We start from the raw sequence: 20,414 nt of genomic DNA on the forward strand, positions 1-20,414 counted from the left end.
TTCAAAAGTTATGTATAAAAATGTGTTTTCACATATATTTGGATCTCACTTAACTGTATGTAAACTATGTCCGGGTCCATCATCCGACCCATCGTTGGTTAGGTTATCAAAAGACTCTTCCAACGAGTCAAAAACATTGAAGATCTGGCAACCCTGTCTCGAGATATGGCCACTTAAGTGATATTGATATACTTTTTTGAAGCCGGATCTCACTTAAATGTATGTAAACTATGTCCGGCTCCATCATTGGACCCATCGTTGGTTAGGCTATCAAAAGACCTTTCCAACGAGTCTAAAACATTGAAGATCTGGCAACCCTGTCTCGAGTTATGGTCCCTTAAGTGATATTGATGTACTTTTTTGAAGCCGAATCTCAATTAAATGTATGTAAACTATGTCCGGATCCACCATCCGACCCATTGTTGGTTAACTTATCAAAAGACCTTTCCAATGAGTCCAAAACAATGAAGATCTGGCAACCCTGTCTCGAGATATGGCCTCTTAAGTGATATTGATGTACTTTTTTGAAGCCAGTTCTCACTTAAATGTATGTAAACTATGTCCGGATCCACTATCCGTCCTATTGTTGGTTAGGTTATCAAAAGACCTTTCCAACGAGTGCAAAACATTGAAGATCTGGCAACCCTGTCTTGAGATATGGCCACTTAAGTGATATTGATATATTTTTTTGAAGCCGGATCTCACTTATATGTATGTAAACTATGTCCGGGTCCATCATCCAACCCAACGTTGGTTAGGTTATCAAAAGACCTTTCCAACGAGTGCAAAACATTGAAGATCTGGCAACCCTGTCTCGAGATATGGCCACTTAAGTGACATTTATGTACTTTTCTGAAGCCGGATCTCACTTAAATGTATGTAAACTATGTCCGGGTCCATCATCCGACCCATCGTTGGTTAGGTTATCAAAAGACCTTTCCAACGAGCATAAAACATTGAAGATCTGGCAACCCAGTCTCGAGATATGGCCACTTAAGTGATATCGATGTACTTTTTGGAAGCCGGATCTAAAAAATAGATGAAACTTGTGTACATCCATTGTTGTGAGGAAGGCTCCAACCACATAGGTGGATTAAGTTAGTTTTTTGAATATATTCTTACGGTTTAAAAAAAAAACATAAAATTTTCCTTTTTTGTAACAGAGCTGACCAAACTCCGACTCACGACGGCTATTGAAAATTGTTCAATGACTGGCTCTTTCGATCTAAATTTTCACATTTTTACGGAAGGGTTTCTTTTCTTGAAACTGTTTTTGTTGGCTGCGATTGAGCAGAAGAAACCCTTTCTTAATTTTAAAGTTTATCTTTTTTTAGGAACGTGAACAAAATTTATATCTTTTAAAGCATAAGAAGACAGGTTGCTATAAAAAATATAACATTTTTCAGATAAAATTTTTAGGGATACAATTTTTCTTGAAAAAATGTTTTAAATGCTCTAAGCAAAATCATGATTCGGTGCAAATATAGATCGTTGCAAAAAAATTATGAATAAAAAAATCATTAGAACCCATGGAACACAAACATATTTTTTCATTGACTTTATTATTTTAAAGAAATTCGAAGAACGATAATTTTTTTAATAAACTTCATTATAAAAAAAAATATTTCTAGAATGATTTAAACTTTTCAGTGATTCTAAACGGGGGGATCTGCGAATTGGTACATCTGTAAATTCGCCTCCGAAAATGCGTAATTTTACCTTTTCTGTGTGATGTAACTTTTTTAGTAAATTGAGGTAAAATTGCAATGCTCAAAAGAAAAACAAACCTTCCAACATTTTTTTTAGAATGTATGCAACAACAAAGTATATTTCCAGGAACTGAGCCATACCAAGTTTGGCGAAAAAAACTTTGTTTGTGCCTTTTTGTCTGTGTAACATTTCCTGACATGACAAATTTTTAGAAATGATGCTTATGTTTAACTTTTTGGTGAAATATAAAAATAAAAAAAAGAAAATTGTAAACTATCCAAATATTTTTTAAAGTTAAAGATCCAGTACAGAAAAGTCTTACAAAGGCTTATAATAAGAAAATGTTTTCAATTCAAGAAATCTCAGTTCCCCCGATTAGTTGAATCTATCCATGTTCTTAAATAAGTCATTTTTAAATTTCACAAGACAAGAAACGCCACGATTCACAGCGGAAAAGGGGGTGGAAGAGTGAGAGAGCTGACGTGAACCAAGTATATTATTGAACATTTTTTGAAGAACCCACCACCCGCGGAAGAGGTCGGCGATAAGATAAAGTAATTGTAACGTCGTCAAACCCCGTTTGATATGTGTGTTTCCCATATTGTTGACAAAAAATTAGCTAATAATGAGGCTCCGAACGCGAGCGCGCTTTGCCGGCCGTGATCGAACAGTTTCGATAAGTTTTTCGGGGGGAGAGCCATTAATCAATTTATCAATTTATATATTTGTTGATAAACATATGGCTGGGGCGACGCGTCTTGGGACGACGGTTTTTATTTTCGGGGTGGGGAGGTGGTTTTTTGAATGATGGTGATAAATGGTGAGCTGTGCGTCTTGGCCTCGGGACTCCTCGTGAGTGCAATAAAATGTGGGCCAGCACAGCTCAGCGTGACGATTCGAATCAATTGAATGTTTTTTTTCCATAAATTTATTACTTTGCGTAATAAATGATGGTATTCGGGTGGAGTTGATAGCGAGAGCATGAGCGTACCAAGTGATACCGTTAAGCCGCAATAAAAATGCTGGATTTTTTAGATCTGAGGTCGGTTCCATCCAGTTGATGAACATCTCTATGGAACGAATACCGTTTCGTTTGATCTTCTAGCCCTAGAAAACTCTTTACAGCGAAAAGTACTCTACTTTTCTTATTTCCCTGTAACACCATGCTCATTGTTCTCCGTCAGTATTTGTGGCGAGAAAAAAACAGAAAAATTAAAAAAGAATAACAGCGGCACGATACGGTTGTACCTACATTTTCATATTCCCGAAAACAATAAATGATTATGATGATGTTAATGACTTGCCCCTTTCTTTGGTGAACTCCGCGCTACCCCCTTCTTCTAGTTTCAACATCCAAAGAGTTGCGGAAGCATCGTGGAACTATACGATACACAAGAGAAGAAGAGCAGCATATCCACCACCTCACGAGCATAACTCAAAGAAAACGACGGTAGCGGCAGCATCAACGGGCTGGCACGGTGGGTTTAAATGCTAAGCAGCAAGCGAGTTGGCAAGGAATATTTTTATTTGGTCATCAAACCCAACGTGCAATGTATCGTCGCCGACACTCGCTACACAGCGAGATAAAATAATATGAGAACCGGCGAAAAACATGAAACACAAATATATATAAATATATGTGTATGATTCCCTCTATGCTTCTTAGACACCCGGCGGGATGTCGGTAGCCGTTTGACTTGCTGCTAACTTCTTTCCCGTTCCCCCATAACTCTTTATCTCCAACGACCGCAAGGAGTTTCACGAGTCGTTACACTCTTAGATTTTGTTTTTTTTTTTTCGTTCGTTCGTTTGTTTCTCTCGATGATTCCCGACTGCCGAATCAAATGGCTCATTACGTGCAATTTGTTAAATTTTTCCACGAGCCCGTGCCCGAGAACAGCTGAGCTTGAGAGCGGAACGCGTCCTCGCGAGTTACTGGCCATACCTTTGCTAGCTTTTTCTAGGGCTGGTCTATGGACTTATTGGACACGGAAATTGTAATCATTATTGAGCGTTCCCGGGTTTTTCCTCTGGTCAATATTTTGGCTTGTTTGTGCTTTGAGAAGGAATTAGTAAGGATTAAGGGTTGAAAAAGATTCATTTCAAATTTATAAATTCTTGAACCAATGAAGATCAAATTATTACGACGTCCTTGCGGATTTTCATTTGAATAATTGTTTGATACCATAATTAATAAATGTGTTTTTATTTCACCTTCCAATTTTTCCGTTGTCTTGGTTTTGATTGTTGACCTCAAGTATGACCCCTAAACAACGCTAAAGTGGATTAGTAAATCAAAGGTGGCGGCCAAAAAAACGGTTACGAAATATTGAAAAAGATGCATTTTGTTATTTAATAGGCATTCAACTATTCAAATTTGACTACAATGAGGTCACAGAATTCATATTTGATGTTAAATGCAAGAAAAAGATAAAAAAAAAACAAAATGTTTGCGATTTCACTATCCCATACAAAATCGAACTTCAGATAATCGAATTTTTAACGTAGCAGGCTTGACCGTATGGTTAAGCTGTCCACTTAGTAAGCGGGAGATCATGGGTTCGATTCCCATCTGCTCCAACCTTCCATCGGATGGGGAAGTAAAACGTCAGTCCCAGCCTTGGATGTTGTTAGACTGTTAAGTCATCCCAAGTGTAGGAGTCGTCTCCCTGCTATAAGTACAAACAACACACCAAACCAAGCCTGATCCGGTGGAATCGCTGGTGGCGGTTGGACCCGCGGTTGGAGTTTCAATAAAGAAGGTTTTTGTTTCGTTCTTGGATGCTGCACTCCTTACTGACACTTTATTTTTTTTTTCCATTGTGTAGAAAGTCATTATGATCAATTTCTGTTGTAACAAAACATTGCATATCTTGTTTTGCCGTGCAATTAACTGAAAACAATTTGAAATGCTTTTTAAAGCGACTATAATATTTTCAACTGATGACTAGGGTGTCCAGTGAAAATGACCCCCTGCTCCACAAGCGAAAAACGGTTTTTTGGGTTATTTTAAGCATGTGTGCAAATTTTGAGCGAAATTGGTTGAGATTAACCCATTGATACCCGAGCCTAAAGTTGATGAAAAAAATGATTTTCTTACAAAAATGACTTTTTTAAATCGCTAAAAACTTTTCAGGATCGAGTTGTACAGCTTTGGTATGTTCGATAAAGTTGTAGAGCATTAAATTTTCAACAAAAATCTCACTTTTGGGAATATTTTGATGGAAAAAGCGCACCGTGCAGGCCAAACCATGAGAAAATTGGGTTTTCCAAACATTTTTTCGATTTTACCCATACAAACTTCACCTTCGAGTATCAATGGGTAAATGTTGACCGATTTAGCTCATATTTGGCTCAGAGTCCTTAAATAGTCCAAGGAACAATATTCAGCTTGTGGACCGAGGTTTTGAGATAAAGTCCCATATTCTAAGTACCCTACTGATGACTCAACCAGTTTAAAAATACTGTCCAGACTCTATTGTCCGAAGGTTTATATGGAACTTCGAATAATCGGACAACCGATAGACGAACCTTGAAATGGCGGACATTTGATAAATATCTCAAACAAAATACTTGACAATTTTTTTTTTTTTTGCTATGGCAACAGTGCCAAAAATTTAAAATGAAAAGTAATAAATGTGTTTCTTTTCAATGAATTTAGTAACAATTAATTCATACGAACTCTATGAAACGTTAATTTAAGCAGCTTTATTATTTTGAGGAACTATAAAAAAAATTTTTTTCCTAGATCTGCAAATACAAAATCGTTTCTTGAGTTTTTTAGACTCAAAATAAATGTTTAAAATGTTATCTTAATTCTCACTGAGTGATTTTTCAAAAGTTGCACAAACTTGTTATTAGTTTTTTTTGTAAAATAATAATTAATATAGCTTATAAATAATTTGACCATTATCAGGATTTTTGCAAAATTATAAACAACGACTCAAAAGAGCAACATTAAATATTCATTTAAGAAATATTTACAGTTATCAGGAAAACCCAAATGTTCACAAAAAACTAAATTATGAGCTCGAGAGAAGATATGGAAATTGAACTTAACATGAAAAAGCTTTTCCCGTTTAGAAATAATTAGAAAAAATAATTATTAAAAATAGAACATTTGATGTCATATCTGGGGTGTAACTACTAAATAATTTTTAAGGTAAATTTTTGGGTCCACATTTTTTTGGCTTCTCTCAATTTTAGTTATTGAAATTTTGACAAGTTAAAATTTACACTTACTGAAAAAGAAGATTAGAGAAATATTGATTTTTCAAATGTTTTTTCTAATTAGTTAGTATAATTTTGCTTCGATATTTATAAGTTCAAATTTCCCGGGAGTCTCGACCGAATTTCCCGGGAATCGAGAGGTCCAAAAATGGTCGATTTCCCGGGTAATTTTTCCCGCGAATTCCCGCTCGTCACCCTCTAGTGGCAACATTTTAGGTACCTGTAGTGAACGAAGGACGAATTGTCGTTGGCATCCCCTCGGGTCAAAGTATTTAAAAATAAACTATTTTTTCAAAAAGGATCGAAAATACTAATTGATTCAGCGATCGTTAGGTTTTTTTATGATATATTTTTTCACTTTTTTTGTTTTTAAATATGTTTTATCATTTTTTGTTTAAATTTTAAGACAAAAAAATAAAATTAGTAATAAGTGTCAACTAACACCTCTTAAAAAATGTGAAAAGGTTGGTAAAAGTTTCTACATTGAACATGAACAGTGAATTTGAACATTGTTTATTCGACTTTGCGCAGATTATGTTTCAATATTTTTGTTTTGCAATATCAATATCAATACTAATTATTGCATTTTAAAGTAAAAAGTGCGAAAAATTTGCTTAAAGTAGTAACATAACAAACAAAAACAAAATTAAATGTAAGCTACCTAGTTAATGAGGTGACTTAAAGAAGAACAGCTTATAATTCCATCATGCACCTAATGTTGGCTTATCAGAACTTTGACGTTAAATTACAGCTTTTGAAAGTAGTTTCAACTAAAATCGAATGATAAATTGCACAGTTAGTGAGCAAGTTTATCTCAATAATTTTGCAAAATTAGTTGTTTAAAAAGTAATAATCACCTAATTGAATGATCGAATCCTTAGTTTGTCTAACATGCAATTAATGACTTTTTTTTATAAATAATTGTAATAGATCGAAGGTTCTTGCCGCCTCACTTCTTCCTTCATGCAACCTTGCATTAAATAGCTTTCATTCCATCGTTCCCATTGTTCCGGAAATTGATCTATTAAGTCATATTTTTAGCGTTAATATAAATAAAATGTTGGAAGAGCAATAAAATATACCTACTGAAACACACTCACATACCCACATCCACTCGGTAGCAGCAGCTTCTGGAGCTCCACGGTGGTGGTGGTGGTGGCGCAACAATTTTAGCCATAAAGCGAAATGAATTTATTTTATTTCTTCTTCCTGGCCCGCTCCCACTGTTCTCCTCTCACCCAACTGCCACTCTCCGGAACATTATAACCTGCAATCATAAGGCACCACCACCACATGGAATGCATGCGACTTGGTGGTGGCGCCGGCCGTACCTTTTGCTTGCTTTTTTAATATATATTAGTTGTAATTTATTTGTTGTATATTTCTTTATCGCTCGACTCCATCGATATGCATGTGCGTACTAAAAGAAAGGTTTGGTTTGGTTGGTTTGCTGTGTGTGTGTTTGCGTATTTGTGGCGTCACGAGGCCCAACATAATTGAGGGGTTTCTCACTCTGTCTCTCTCGTGAGCTATTTTTTTAAAGAATCATGCCGACTGTTTGAAACGAATAAAAAAAAACTTTTAAAAGTCAGTAAAAGTCAAAAGTGAGACGCGAAAGGGATATCCGTAAATAAATTATGATATTTAATAAAAAATAAACACACACACTCTCTCATTCATCCATCATAAAATTCGCTTCCCTCCGTCGTCGGCTTTTCAAGTCGTTCTCGGCGAATAGTTCGGGTTGGCACGAGGAAGAGGAGAGAGGATCGTCGGTCGGATCAGGCTGTTTTCGTCTAATCATTCCTCTCTAATTTGTTTCGTCCGTTCCGCCGCGCCGTCGGCCGGTGCAGCAGCAGCAGCTTGAGTTCGGTAGTCAAGAATGAGTGAAACTAAAACAACAAGTCTCGGGTTTAGAAGAGAGGAGGAGAAAGAGAGGGCCAACCTCTTCTTCCGAGAGGATGACTGATTTGCATCGATTAGCCACGAGAATGAGCTCGGTTGATGGATTGCAGAGAGGACTCGGAGCAGGTTGAGAGTGCAACGTTTTAAACATGACATTGTATAACTCAAAAAATATTTTAAAAATTATTCAAAACAGTAATTAATCAAGTGTTTCATTGCCTAATTATTATTTTTCAAAAAATAACTAAAAATCAAACTATTTGTAGAACAATTTTAGACTGTTGTGAAAAGTTTCTTCTCTTAAATTTCTATAGTTTTTTGTCTCTCTGTTAATTGTTAGTTTTTATTTGCACTTATTTAATGCTTGTAAACAAAATGTAAAGCAAAACAAACTAGTCAGTTACTACGAGCCGTTGGCTCATTGTCAAATAAACGATTAATAATAATAAAAAAAAATCTATCTTAGTCACACACAAAAAAATTATGGTAATATTCATCAGGAAATGGCGACAGATACTGTGACCAAACAATGTGTAATAATACATCAGGGACTGTTGAATTTTCATTAGTTTCTGATTGACATTAAAATTAAAAGTAATTCTTTTTAGCACTGTTTGGAGCTAGACACGTATCTTGACGGAAAAAAATCCAATTCACGGGTATTTTCTGAAAAACCAAAACCTCATTGGATAAATGTAAGACAGTTGTTTCATTTAGAAATCAGGAATTTTTCTAGTACTTTTGTACCCTACTCTTTCCGATTTCAATGAAACTTTGTAGACATGTTATCCTAGGCCTATACAAGCCATTTGTGTGTATATGGAGCCAATTGTACTTGGAAATAACATTTGAAGAGGGCGTAAGTTTTTTAAATATTTTTGTATTTAGAAATTTAAAAATGACTGTACCTCGTAGCCGTTGCATCGTATCAAAAAGTGGTCAAAGAAAAACTTGTAGGAAATTTGAAGGGCTTTTCGAAAAAAAAATACACTGAATGAAAAAAAAAACTCCACTTTTATGAGATTTTTTACTTTTAAGTTAAAAAGTCAAATGAAGGTGAGCCTACGATTTTTTTTCGTTCAAAAGATTTGTGGAAATAGCCTAAGATGTTACAAAAAGACTCACGAAAAATGCAGGATGATGCAGTTATGAGCAATGTAATGAGCATATATCCAATTGAAATGTGGTCAAAGACAAACCTATGGGAAATTGGATAAGCTTTGCGGTAAAAATATTTTTGAGACTGAAAAATCACGCCAAACCAATCAAAAACCATCAAATACCCCATTTTTTCAACATTTTTATTTTTAAAACCGCTGTATCTTTACAAGGATTGGACTTATAACAATGGTCAATATGGAGACTTTTTTGTGAAATGGTCTGGAAAATCGACTCTCGTGTTCGGTTTTTGAAAATTTGGATGTTTATAGCACTTTTGAAAAAAAAAAAAAACAGTTTCAGTATTTTTTTTAGGAGAGACATACATACCATCTTGCATTTTTCGTGAGTCTTTTTGTAATATCTTAGGCTTTTTTCACAAAAGTTTTGATTGAAAAAAATCATGAACTTTTCAACTTAAAAATAAAAAAATCTCATAAAAATGGAATGTTTTTTCTTTCGGTGTATTTTTTTCGGAAAGCCTGTCCAATTTCCTACAAGTTTGTTTTTGACCACTTTTTGATACGATGCAACGGCTTCGAGATACAGCAATATTTAAATTACGAATTACAAAAATATTTAAAACACTTAAGGGGTAGAAAATCACTAAATTTCACAGAAAAAATATTAAATCCACTTAAAAGATGAATTTCAATTACACCTGAAAGTTTCATGAAGATATTTCATGATTTAACTGAGTTAGAAACAATTTAAGGTCAGAATTTTGCCATGCGCAAAGCAAACACCGAGTTGATTTACGGGTGCCACGAGATGGGACGGTCCAAATTGGCTAAAATTTTGGGTGAAGACTTTCAAGACATATCCCATGTGCATGACGAAGCCGGATTTCTAAATTTTGAATTTTCAAAAAATAGAAAGATCAAAAACTGTCGATTTTTTATATGAAAAACAAAAAATATTTTAATCTTTTTTTTTAAACAAACTTTTTGAAAATCGGCTTTCGCCATGCACACGGAACCGGTTTAGCGTGTCTTCACCAAAATTTTGGGCGATTTGGTCGAAGCTATGTTGAGATATCGGGGCACCCTTTTTTTTGAAACTGCTTACATCAAATAGCTATATCTCGGCAATGATGCAACCAAATGCCTTCAAACTTGTATTGTTAATACGTCGCCATCGTGCTAACTTGTCGTACGTGCATTTTGGGCCAAATTGAGTTAAGAACGCCATTTTGTGCAGCTCACAATGCCTCACCTTTTGACCTTCACAGATCCCCAAAATTCGATTTCAATCCTGAGATATTCAACAAAAACCGAAAAAACTCCGTGCATTTTTGTCACTTTACATATGAAAGTAGTTCCAAATTTGTCGTGCTATCTTGTCACTCCATGAAAATTGATGTAAGTGCGACAAAAGGCCAAAGGGATTTCAGGCCAGGAAAGTCAGGATGCGTTTGTCGCACGTACAAGCTAGACTACCGTAAACATTTGTAATTATAACTCGGGACTCCAGCAACCAACTTGAACCAAACTTCGGGACAATGCACAGAATGGTCAGCCAAACAAAACGTGTTTGTTATTGTTTACATTGCGTGCTCTCGTTTTTTAATATTCAAGGTGCGACAAGATAGCACGACGACGTCGAATAGATGAAAATGTATATTTTAATGCATGCTCAAACCAACCTCTGATTTTTTTGCCGATTTACATGTATCGAGTGAAACTGGCTCCATATACACAAAAATGGCTTATATAAGTGTAGGATAACATATCTACAATGTTTCATTGAAATCGGAGAGGGTCGTGAAAAAAGTACCTTAAAAAATCTTGTTTTGGGCTGGAATTGCTCTAATGGAGTCAACAACTTTGTTAAAAGTAAATTAAATTTAATATTTTTAAATGTAAATTTTATCAAAAATTTACGTCAAAAATCAATTTGAATCCAGACCAGTTTAAACGTAAAACAAACATAAAAGCGATTTGCAAAAACATTTTTCAAATTTTTGTCATAGTTATGATTACTGGTTATCTGAAAATTGAGCCAAAAAAGTTGGGCAAGCCTAGTCTAGATTCTGAGATATTGTTAAACTGATAGAAAATCACTCTAGTCAAATTTCACCTACATCGTTTATTTTGTAGGTAGAGCAATTTAATTAGATGAAGATTGCTCATTTTTGCCTTCCTCACCTCACTGAGGCAAGGCTATAAAATCACTCGAAAAATGAACTTCTTAAATACGACTCCTAGATATACCTTCACGTATACCTATCGACTCAGAAACAAATTCTGAATAAATGTCTGTGGGGATGTGTGTAGACATATTTTTTTTTTTTCACACGATTATCTCAGAACTGGCTGAACTGATTTTGGCCGGATCCACCTTATTCTGTTTGTTTTGGGGTCGCCTAAGACCCTATTAAATTTTATTCTGTTTAGTGAAGTACTGTTGGAGTTATGCCAAGAATAAGTTTTTTTTGTAGCTTCGAAAAAGGGTGATTTTTGCATAACCTCAAAGGCCGGGTCTTTTTGCTTACGCGCGAGAGACGCGCAGCATGCGTATCGCCCGGTTGCCACATTGCTTAAGCAGTGTCTGCGTCTCTTCTGGAAAAAGTCTGTATTAATTATGTTGCTGAATACAACATTTTGTCTCAACAAAGATTTACACGAACTTTTGACTGAAATATACAACTCATGAGACATTGTTTACTAAGACTAGGGGGCATCGTGCACCTAATTTTGGCATATCAACACTTTTAAATTCACTTACAGCCTCCCCTTTTCTCATTTATTTTGGAGAGTTGGTAAAAAATAAAAAAAAACTCTTAAATTAATTTGTAAATACAACCTAAAATACAACATGAATGTGAGGAAGGCACTGACCACCTTAAGGTGGATTAAGTAACGTTTTTTTTTTAATTCAGATTAGGCTGCGTTTAATTTTGATTCGTCGAAAGTTTCAAATCATTTATAACTGTTTCATTTAATCTATATTTTTTTGCTGAAAAGCAATTTACTGTTATAGAACAGTCCATAGAAATATAAACTTTTTTTTTTCTATTAAAATTGAACCGATTTAGAGAATTTTGAAACAAAGAATCTAAAATTAGGCTGAAAAAAAATTAAGATTTGAAAACTCATAAAGGTTCATTTTCTTTTTTGTCAATGTTGACATTTTTCAATTTATTTGAATCATATCATATGGAAAAAATATTCAAAATGTTTAGAACCATATTTTATACTTGCAAAGTTGAAAATTTTCCAAAAAACAAGCACACGTATGGCCTGTGTGCAATAACCGTAAAACCATTTGTTGCCGCCTTTTCGCTTGCCGAACAAAACGTTCAACAAATTACGTTATAATATTTACGAGTGAAAATGTGTATGTGCACACATTTTATTTATTTTAATGCCCCATATGTTGATCCCGAGGCCGACTCATTTTCAAGAGGGGTTTCTTATTTCGAGGAGCCACAACTCTTAAAAAATAATAAAAGAAAGAAAAAAAAAAAACGTTCCACCACCGGTTTCGTTTACAATAAAGTCTTGAGAACAAATACGCGCGCGCACACACACACAACACGCGAATGAGAGGAAAATTATTAAAATATACATTTTAATTCCCGGCGTTCCCCCTCTCGCGTCGTCGCGTCTTACTCAGAGAGACACTTGTCCCGGTTTCCTCTGCAGAAAATTCCAGCCAAGAAAATACGACCTCTTCGCGGTAAGCGATCGTTTGAGGGGTAAATCCAGCGCAATTAGCACAATTTTGTATTAATTCGATGTTTTGACAACTCAAACTCAAATCAATAAACAAATTTGAATTTTTTTGAAATTATTAATAACCTAAGACAAAATAATTAAGAACAAAATAATTTAGAAGTATTCGTCATTTCACATGAAACAATTTGAATAAACTTGAACCAAGAGTTTGTGCCGGGAGGGGGAAGGTGTCAAGACGAGGGGACTGTTTATTATTTGTTATATTGTTTCCATACGATTTCTAACCTCTTTTTCCGCGGTTTGCTCGTTTAACTTATATTCGGATCGTCTCGTTCTTGCCTTTTCATGTGTGTTTCTTGTGCCTTTGTGTATCCCGCACACTTAAAAAGAAGTTTAATAGTTTGAGCCTGAAGAACGTACGCTATGATCCCCGACGATGATTTCTTGGTGGTTGTGTTTGTTTGTGTGTGTGTGTGTGTTTTGAGGAAAATACTTATGCTGTGGCAAACAACTGCCGCTGTTTGCTGGATAAAGTTGTGGATGCGTAGAAAATGAGATTATTTATAGAAGGGCACTTGCAATCATGCGATGAATATGGATATTTTTCATCTTAATTGTTACTGGACTGGAAGAAAGAGAGGAATTCAACCTTCCGTACATTGGTAGTGAAAAATAACAAAGGACGGAGAATTCTTTTCTTAGCTAACAAAATTTATCGTATGTTAAACAAAGATTAAAAAAATGAACATTATTTCAAGCAGTTTATTTCAATCGTTATAATAAACAAGCAGGTAGAAGCTACACAGTAAAAATATAAGGTAAATTAGGAAGGTGTAAATTGTATCGGTGTTATTTGATTTCAATTTTTCTTTTTTTGCCTTTTGGGTGTTTTGCTGGATACACTCTTTGTTTAAAAACTTATAGTTGCCTTTTTATATGTTTTGCTTAATTTGTCTTACATTAAAATGTACCCATTCCAAGTAGAGAGCCTGGAGCTTATTAGAGAACGGACATCTCAAACCAAAAGTACCAATCGAAGCACGAGAACTGTCAAACTGAGGTACCAATCGAACATAAGACAAAGGATTTTGGTTATCTTTTATAACTGTTGATAATATACAATTAAATTTTGAAAATAATAAACATTTTCACCCTTTTTCTAAATTTGGGGAACTAAGCAATTGTTAAAAATTTTAATTTTCAATTTTTCATTTTTTTGGGATCGTGAATAACTAAATACAAATATTTTTTGCTATATTGTTTAATGTTTTTTCTTAAAAAAAAACTATTATTTCAATTAAATTTAATTCAACTTTTATTTTTCGAGATAGCATGTCGACGTCGTCGTGCTATCTTGTCGCACCCGCCATTTTGACGTTCCGAGAAAAACGCGATTTAATGTTCGACCTTGAATATTCAAAAACGAGAGCACGCAATGTAAACAATAACAAACACGTTTTGTTTGGCTCACCACTCTGTGCATTGTCCCAAAGTTTGGTTGAAGTTGGTTGCTGGAGTCCTGAGTTATAATTACAAATATTTACGGTAGTCTAGCTTGTACGTGTGACAAACGCATCCTGACTTTCCTGGCCTGAAATCCCTTTGGCCTTTTGTCGCACTTACATCAATTTTCATGGAGTGACAAGATAGCACGACAAGATTGAAACTACTTTCATATGTAAAGTGACAAAAATGCACGGAGTTTTTTCGGTTTTTGTTGAATATCTCAGGATTGAAATCGAATTTTGGGGATCTGTGAAAGTCAAAAGGTGAGGCATTGAGAGCTGCACAAAATGGCGTTCTTAACTCAATTTGGCCCAAAATGCACGTACGACAAGTTAGCACGATGGCGACGATGTTACAATTTTGTTTCATTTCGACGTCGTCGTGCTATCTTGTCGCACCCGCCATTTTGACATTCCGAGAAAAACGCGTTTTAATGTTTGACCTTGAATATTTAAAAACGTGAGCACGCAATGTAAACAATAACAAACACGTTTTGTTTGGCTCACCATTCTGTGCATTGTCCCAAAGTTTGGTTGAAGTTGGTTGCTGGAGTCCCGAGTTATAATTACAAATGTTTACGGTAGTCTAGCTTGTACGTGCGACAAACGCATCCTGACTTTCCTGGCCTGAAATCCTTTGGCCTTTTGTCGCACTTACATCAATTTTCATGGAGTGACAAGATAGCACGACAAGATTGAAACTACTTTCATATGTAAAGTGACAAAAATGCACGGAGTTTTTTCGGTTTTTGTTGAATATCTCAGGATTGAAATCGAATTTTGGGGATCTGTGAAGGTCAAAGGGTGAGGCATTGTGAGCTGCACAAAATGGCGTTCTTAACTCAATTTGGCCCAAAATGAACGTACGACAAGTTAGCACGATGGCGACGATTTGTGCTCGTATAGAGATTTGAATTTTCCTTACAACTATGAATGTTTCAGATATTGACTTGGTAGCATAGAAATTGTTTGTTTCATATCTTCAAATCTAGGAAAAGGTTGGTAAAAAAAACCTAGCGAAATCCATAACTGTTATGTTTGCTCAATCTAATATCACAGTTGAAAAAAAAAAACAAACTATTAGGCAATAATAAAATTATTTTTGGAAAAAAGTTTGAACACATAATATTTAAAATGTATTGCGCAATTTGAATAGAATTATTGTTGTTTTATAGCGATAAACAAATCAGAATGACAAATTTGCCATGTTCTTCGGTTTAACTTAAGCGTGGATAAAATGAAATGATTTAAAATCGAATAATAGTGTGCTTTTCCTGAGGAAACAAAACATTTTAGTATTAAACTAATGCATTCAATGAAAATTTGATCAATAGACTAAGCACTACCAAATAATTTGGAATCTGAATTATTGATTTTGGATAAACAAAACTTCAATATTTTGCACTGCAGTTATGATTTTTTTAGTCACACACAAATAATAATATTATATTTCTAAAGGAATCACAGGAATGAATACAGATCGATTATCCGAAGGTTTGTAAGGGATTTCGTATAATCAAATCACAAACAAAAATTGTTTTTTTTTTCATGTTTCTTTATTTACTTATTTGCAAAATATTGGATATACAAGTCCAGGATTTAATTGTTCCAAACCGTTTTAGAATATTTTAGGGGTCATACACAAGCTAAACAATAAATAAGACCACGTAGAAATTGAACATCAAAAAAACTTAAATTAAAAAAATACTGAAAGAATTTCGACTTAGTTTTCAATCTTTATTCAATCGGTAAAGCTTGTTTTAGTATTTTTTTTTTTAATATTTTAGGGGTCATACATAAGCTACACAGCTTATAAATTTATACTGAAAAAAATTATAGAATTTCAATTAAATTTTCAAACTATATTTAACCGGTAAGGCTTGTTTTAATATTTCCATTTTTAAAACACGATCCGGGGTAGACCTCAAAATGTTCATGCAGTTTATCTTGTAGTGTTAAAAAAATTGCTTTGAAAATTTATATATAAAATCCGGTTTGATTAAAAGTGTGCAAATTGTATTGATAACGCCAAACGGACCGGTAAACAGGGATGCCAGGTACGTACACAGATTTTTGATGTTGTGTCCAGACATTTTGTGATGCACAGACAAACACAGATTTTTTAAATCTGACACAGATATACACTGATTTTCCGAAAACGGAGCGAAATTTCGATTTTTGAAAGTCAGGATGGTTTTGACAAAACCCCCCCCCCCCCCACCCCCAGCTCATCATTTTTTTGAGACGATCGTTGATGTTCGGGTTTAAGTCAAATTATGTGCACAGACATGCACAGACTTTTTTCGCAGTAGTCCAGACTTTTCAAATTCCGACCTGGCATCCCTGCCGGTAAAGTTGCTTAAAAGTTCCATTTTTTTTAAATGAACTATTGAATGTTTGTTTAAGCAAAAAAAGGGAAACAGTTTGCTGAAAGTTTATTTGTTATTGAACAACATTTTATCACATTTACTATGAAATTTGTTCCGCTGAAAATGCCTTGAAATTTGATGCTATTTCATGAATCTGTTTAAATTGCGTTTCAGAAACTAGTTTAGGATATTCTAATTGTGATGTTGTCCAATGTATCTAAAAATGCAATCCATTTAACGATTTGGACAGATTTTGACTGAGAAAATTATGACCCTTGGAGCTTTTCAAAATTCATCAACGTTTTCGTAGTTTACTTAACGTGAAGACTTCCATCATTGTCATGGTTTTTCGTTCAAAGATATAAATTTTGCGTCGCTTTCAATATTTTGACAAAATTCCTTCAACAAGCTGTTTAGAATAGTGCCCTACACATGCTGATTCCTTTTGGCAACGATTATCCCATTCCTTGTAAAGTTATGGAAATCGTCATTAATCAATGATTGCCAACGAGGACGTCAATGACTGTGCCACAAAATTATATAAATTTTGAAGCACAATTGATTTAGGTCAAAAATTCCTTCAGTGGCTCCAAGAAGGCAACAACCAGCACATGCTGATTCCTTTTTGGTGATGAAAATCGTTAAATTGAATTTATTACAGAATATTTTAAAGTTATGATCAATTTTCTTCGAAAATGATCAACGGCTTCACCTCAAGATTTTTAATCTTTTCAAAATCTTTTGAAAACTCAAGAATGATTATTTTGTACACATTACATTTTTGGTGAGCTGCCATTTAAATTTTCAAACAAATACAAATCTCCAAACTCACCCTTTCTTCCTCGCGGATCATCTCGGCGATGCCCGGCTTGATCTCCATATCGTCCGGATGGTTCGTCATGGTGGACAGCGACGACAGCCCGGCCAGCGCCGACTGGTCCAGCGCCGGGGGAATCGAAAACTGGGGCGGTCCGGTGGGACCCCCGGACTGGGACTGCTGCGAGGACGGTGTCGGTGGAAGCGGCGACGGCACCTCCAGCTGATCGGGCGTACTGTCGGCCGGACTGCCCACGCTGCTCCGTTCGCCCGAGGGCCAACGCCGCTTGCGGTTGCTCTTGGGCGTGGAGGCCTGCACGGTGTCCAGGCCCGAACCCAGGGGCCACTCGCCGGCAGCCGCCGCTGCAGCTGCGGCCGCGGCAGCTGCTGCAGCGTTCAGCTCACGGGACATGTCCCGGGACAGGTCGCGGGGGAAGTCCCGGACTGAAATTTCACGCTGGTGGTCGCGCGACGTTCGCGGCTTTTTGGGCATGTGGCTCGGCGTGTTGTTATTATTGTTGTTGTTGTTATTGTGGGACGGGTCACTGTGGTTGAGACGGCTCTCGAGCGTCTTGGCCAATTCCCGCGAAAGGGAGCTGTTGTTGGAGTTGCTCTCTTCGGTGCCACTTGCCGACGGCTCTGGGTTTTCGATTTGGTTTAGCTCCTGGTCACCGTTGACGTCGGCCAGGCCACGGATTTTCAGCATTTCAGCTATTTTGAGCAGCGGTCCGATCTGGTCCTGACTCACGTTGATCTCACCCTTGTACATGAAGTCGACAATGGCTTTCAGTTCGGGCCACTTGACGTCCCGCATGATTACGATGGGATGTTGACAGGGGTTCTCGAAGAACAACGTCTGGAAGTAGGGACTGCACGCTGACAGGACCATTTTGTGTGCCTTGATGGACTGACCGTCACAGGCCAGCGTTACGTCAACGAAGGACTCATTCTGAAGCAGCTGATCGAATACGCTGGTCAGGTTGGTCTGATAGTTGTTCCAGCGAAGACAGAATTGCTGGTTCTGGTTCATCGTGGGCTTCAGCACGGGTTCGGAAGATTTGTCCAGCAGACTGCTTCGCTTAAATCCAGTCAACCCAGCGATGGCTGAGGGAACCGATGCCGGACGGCGCTCCGTGTCCAACCCGTGCGGTGACAGGTGGATCGGTGGTGGCGTGTCCGAGGGCATCTTGGCGCGCTCCGTAAGTCCAAACACTTTTCTAACACAGAACACTTCTTAATTTCCGGCTTCGTACGGAACCATGTCGCGGCAAACACTGATACAGAATCTCGTCTTCGTCTTGGTCGTCACCTCTAATCAAAACAATCTCCCGAAACCGGGTCCAACACACGCACACAACTTCCCCGATGGTGGTGGTTGGGGCACACAGATACAGACGACTCTCGCCGCTCCCCTGGAGTTCTAGTTCCTGTGACGAGGAGAGCTGTTCTTCACTATTGTGTCATCGCACCGCGCACACACCAACACACACGTGGTGCAATTGTCGCGTTTTTAGCGCGAATTTTTCGACCTTTTGAAATATCTTCTTTCCCAGTTTTTTTTTGGTCACTCAATTGTGGTTTTAATGATCTTTTCCTCCTTGTTTTCACGTTTCTTCCGCCCTTTCTCTTCCTTCACTTTGATTTTCATACTTTTTTCCTTCCCTAACTCGCAGTTTAATTGCTCATTCTCATTTTTGGTAATTATAATTACCGAAAATTTTCATTACTTCCACTAAAAGGTTTTGGCGCTCGTTTTTTTTTGTTTTGTTTGTTTCGGCTCTGTCTTCTTCCCAGCTTCAGGGGTTGTTCTCTATGTTCACTGGAGCAGCTTCAGCTTCGGGGGCCAAGGGGTCGAGGGGTCGGCAAATAAAAACATGGAAATATTATTTTTATCTTCCGCTTCAAGTTCTTCTCCCGGCTAAGCGCTTCGCGCTATATTTACTTTTATTGCGCAAACAATAAAAATTATAAATCCATCCAAACAATAGTAATTTTATTGCTCTTGATGTATTTTTTGCTGCCTCTATTCTGTTTCTTCTTCTTGTTCTGCTTGTCCTCGGATGTAGCTGTTTAATGTGGCTGCTGCGCAGCTACGGCAATATTTTTCGCAAAACTTGTAATTATTTATAATAATCGTTTAGATTCGCCGGAGCTCATGGCCGTTGGTGACGACACAGTTCGCACGATTACACTGTTACACATACACTCACGCGCTCTCACTATTGTTTATCGCTCACTCTTCCTCCGCCCTCTATTGTTTACCCGCGTGTGCGTCGCGCGCTCCCGAATCGGCTGTCCGGTTCCTAACGTATGAGCCCACGACACAACCCGACGCAACGACAATCAAAAACGTACTAACAAAGTAGGCCCCGACTCACACACGCTGGACCGCACTGACAGACTCTGACAGCACCACTGACAGACTGCTGCCGCCGTTGAATGGAATCGCGCGGCCAGACACCGTCAACGAGAGAGCGGCGCGCGCGAGAGAGAGCAAATCGTGTTATGTACTTGCCTTCTCTCGCCAGCCAAACAGTCATGCAATTCATCACACATGAGGCAAAAACAACGTGCTCGCCAAACTTGCTCACGCACACACTCTCCCAGAGCGCGCTCTGTTTTGTATAAGGGCGAGCCGAGCGCCATGCACTTTGCTGTTTATTTTTTGTAAACACACTTGCTGCACATAGCAGGCCGAGGCGACGGCACCAATACACTTCCACCAGTTCGCTCCCAAACTCTCTCATCAGTGATGATGAACGCTCGCTCGCTCGCGATGACGATGACGATCCCCCACCTTCGCGCGCGGGCGAATGCTCTTCTCTCCCTCGGACGCATGCGCCAGAGCGAGAGAACCATACCGAACAGTGCACTTTTTCGCTTCAAACTATCACCACTATCGTGAAGGAGAGAGCGAGAGCGGGCGCGCAGAAAAGCTCGCCAAATCGCGAGTCCCGCCACGCGCCAAAGTGAGGAAGAGCGAGCTGAAGCATTATGGACGGCCTCCGCCACCGTGCCCTGCGAGCGAGTGGGGCTCGGGG

At 37.4% G+C, this 20,414-nt stretch overlaps 1 protein-coding gene across 2 annotated transcripts in view; it reads right to left on the bottom strand.

Moving 5' to 3' along the window:
* LOC6044058 (protein bric-a-brac 1) overlaps positions 1-19,789 on the bottom strand; it is a 354,872-nt gene extending 335,083 nt beyond the window's left edge. For both annotated transcript variants that reach the window (XM_038266132.1, XM_038266131.1), the window contains exon 1: positions 17,390-19,789. In XM_038266132.1, coding sequence (XP_038122060.1) covers positions 17,390-18,559 — 1,170 coding nt within the window. In that variant the 5' untranslated portion in view covers positions 18,560-19,789. The remainder of the gene's footprint in view (positions 1-17,389) is intronic.
* Positions 19,790-20,414: the final 625 nt, after the last annotated feature.

The sequence above is a fragment of the Culex quinquefasciatus genome, chromosome 3, assembly GCF_015732765.1.
Source record: "Culex quinquefasciatus strain JHB chromosome 3, VPISU_Cqui_1.0_pri_paternal, whole genome shotgun sequence".
Classification (NCBI taxonomy): domain Eukaryota; kingdom Metazoa; phylum Arthropoda; class Insecta; order Diptera; family Culicidae; genus Culex; species Culex quinquefasciatus.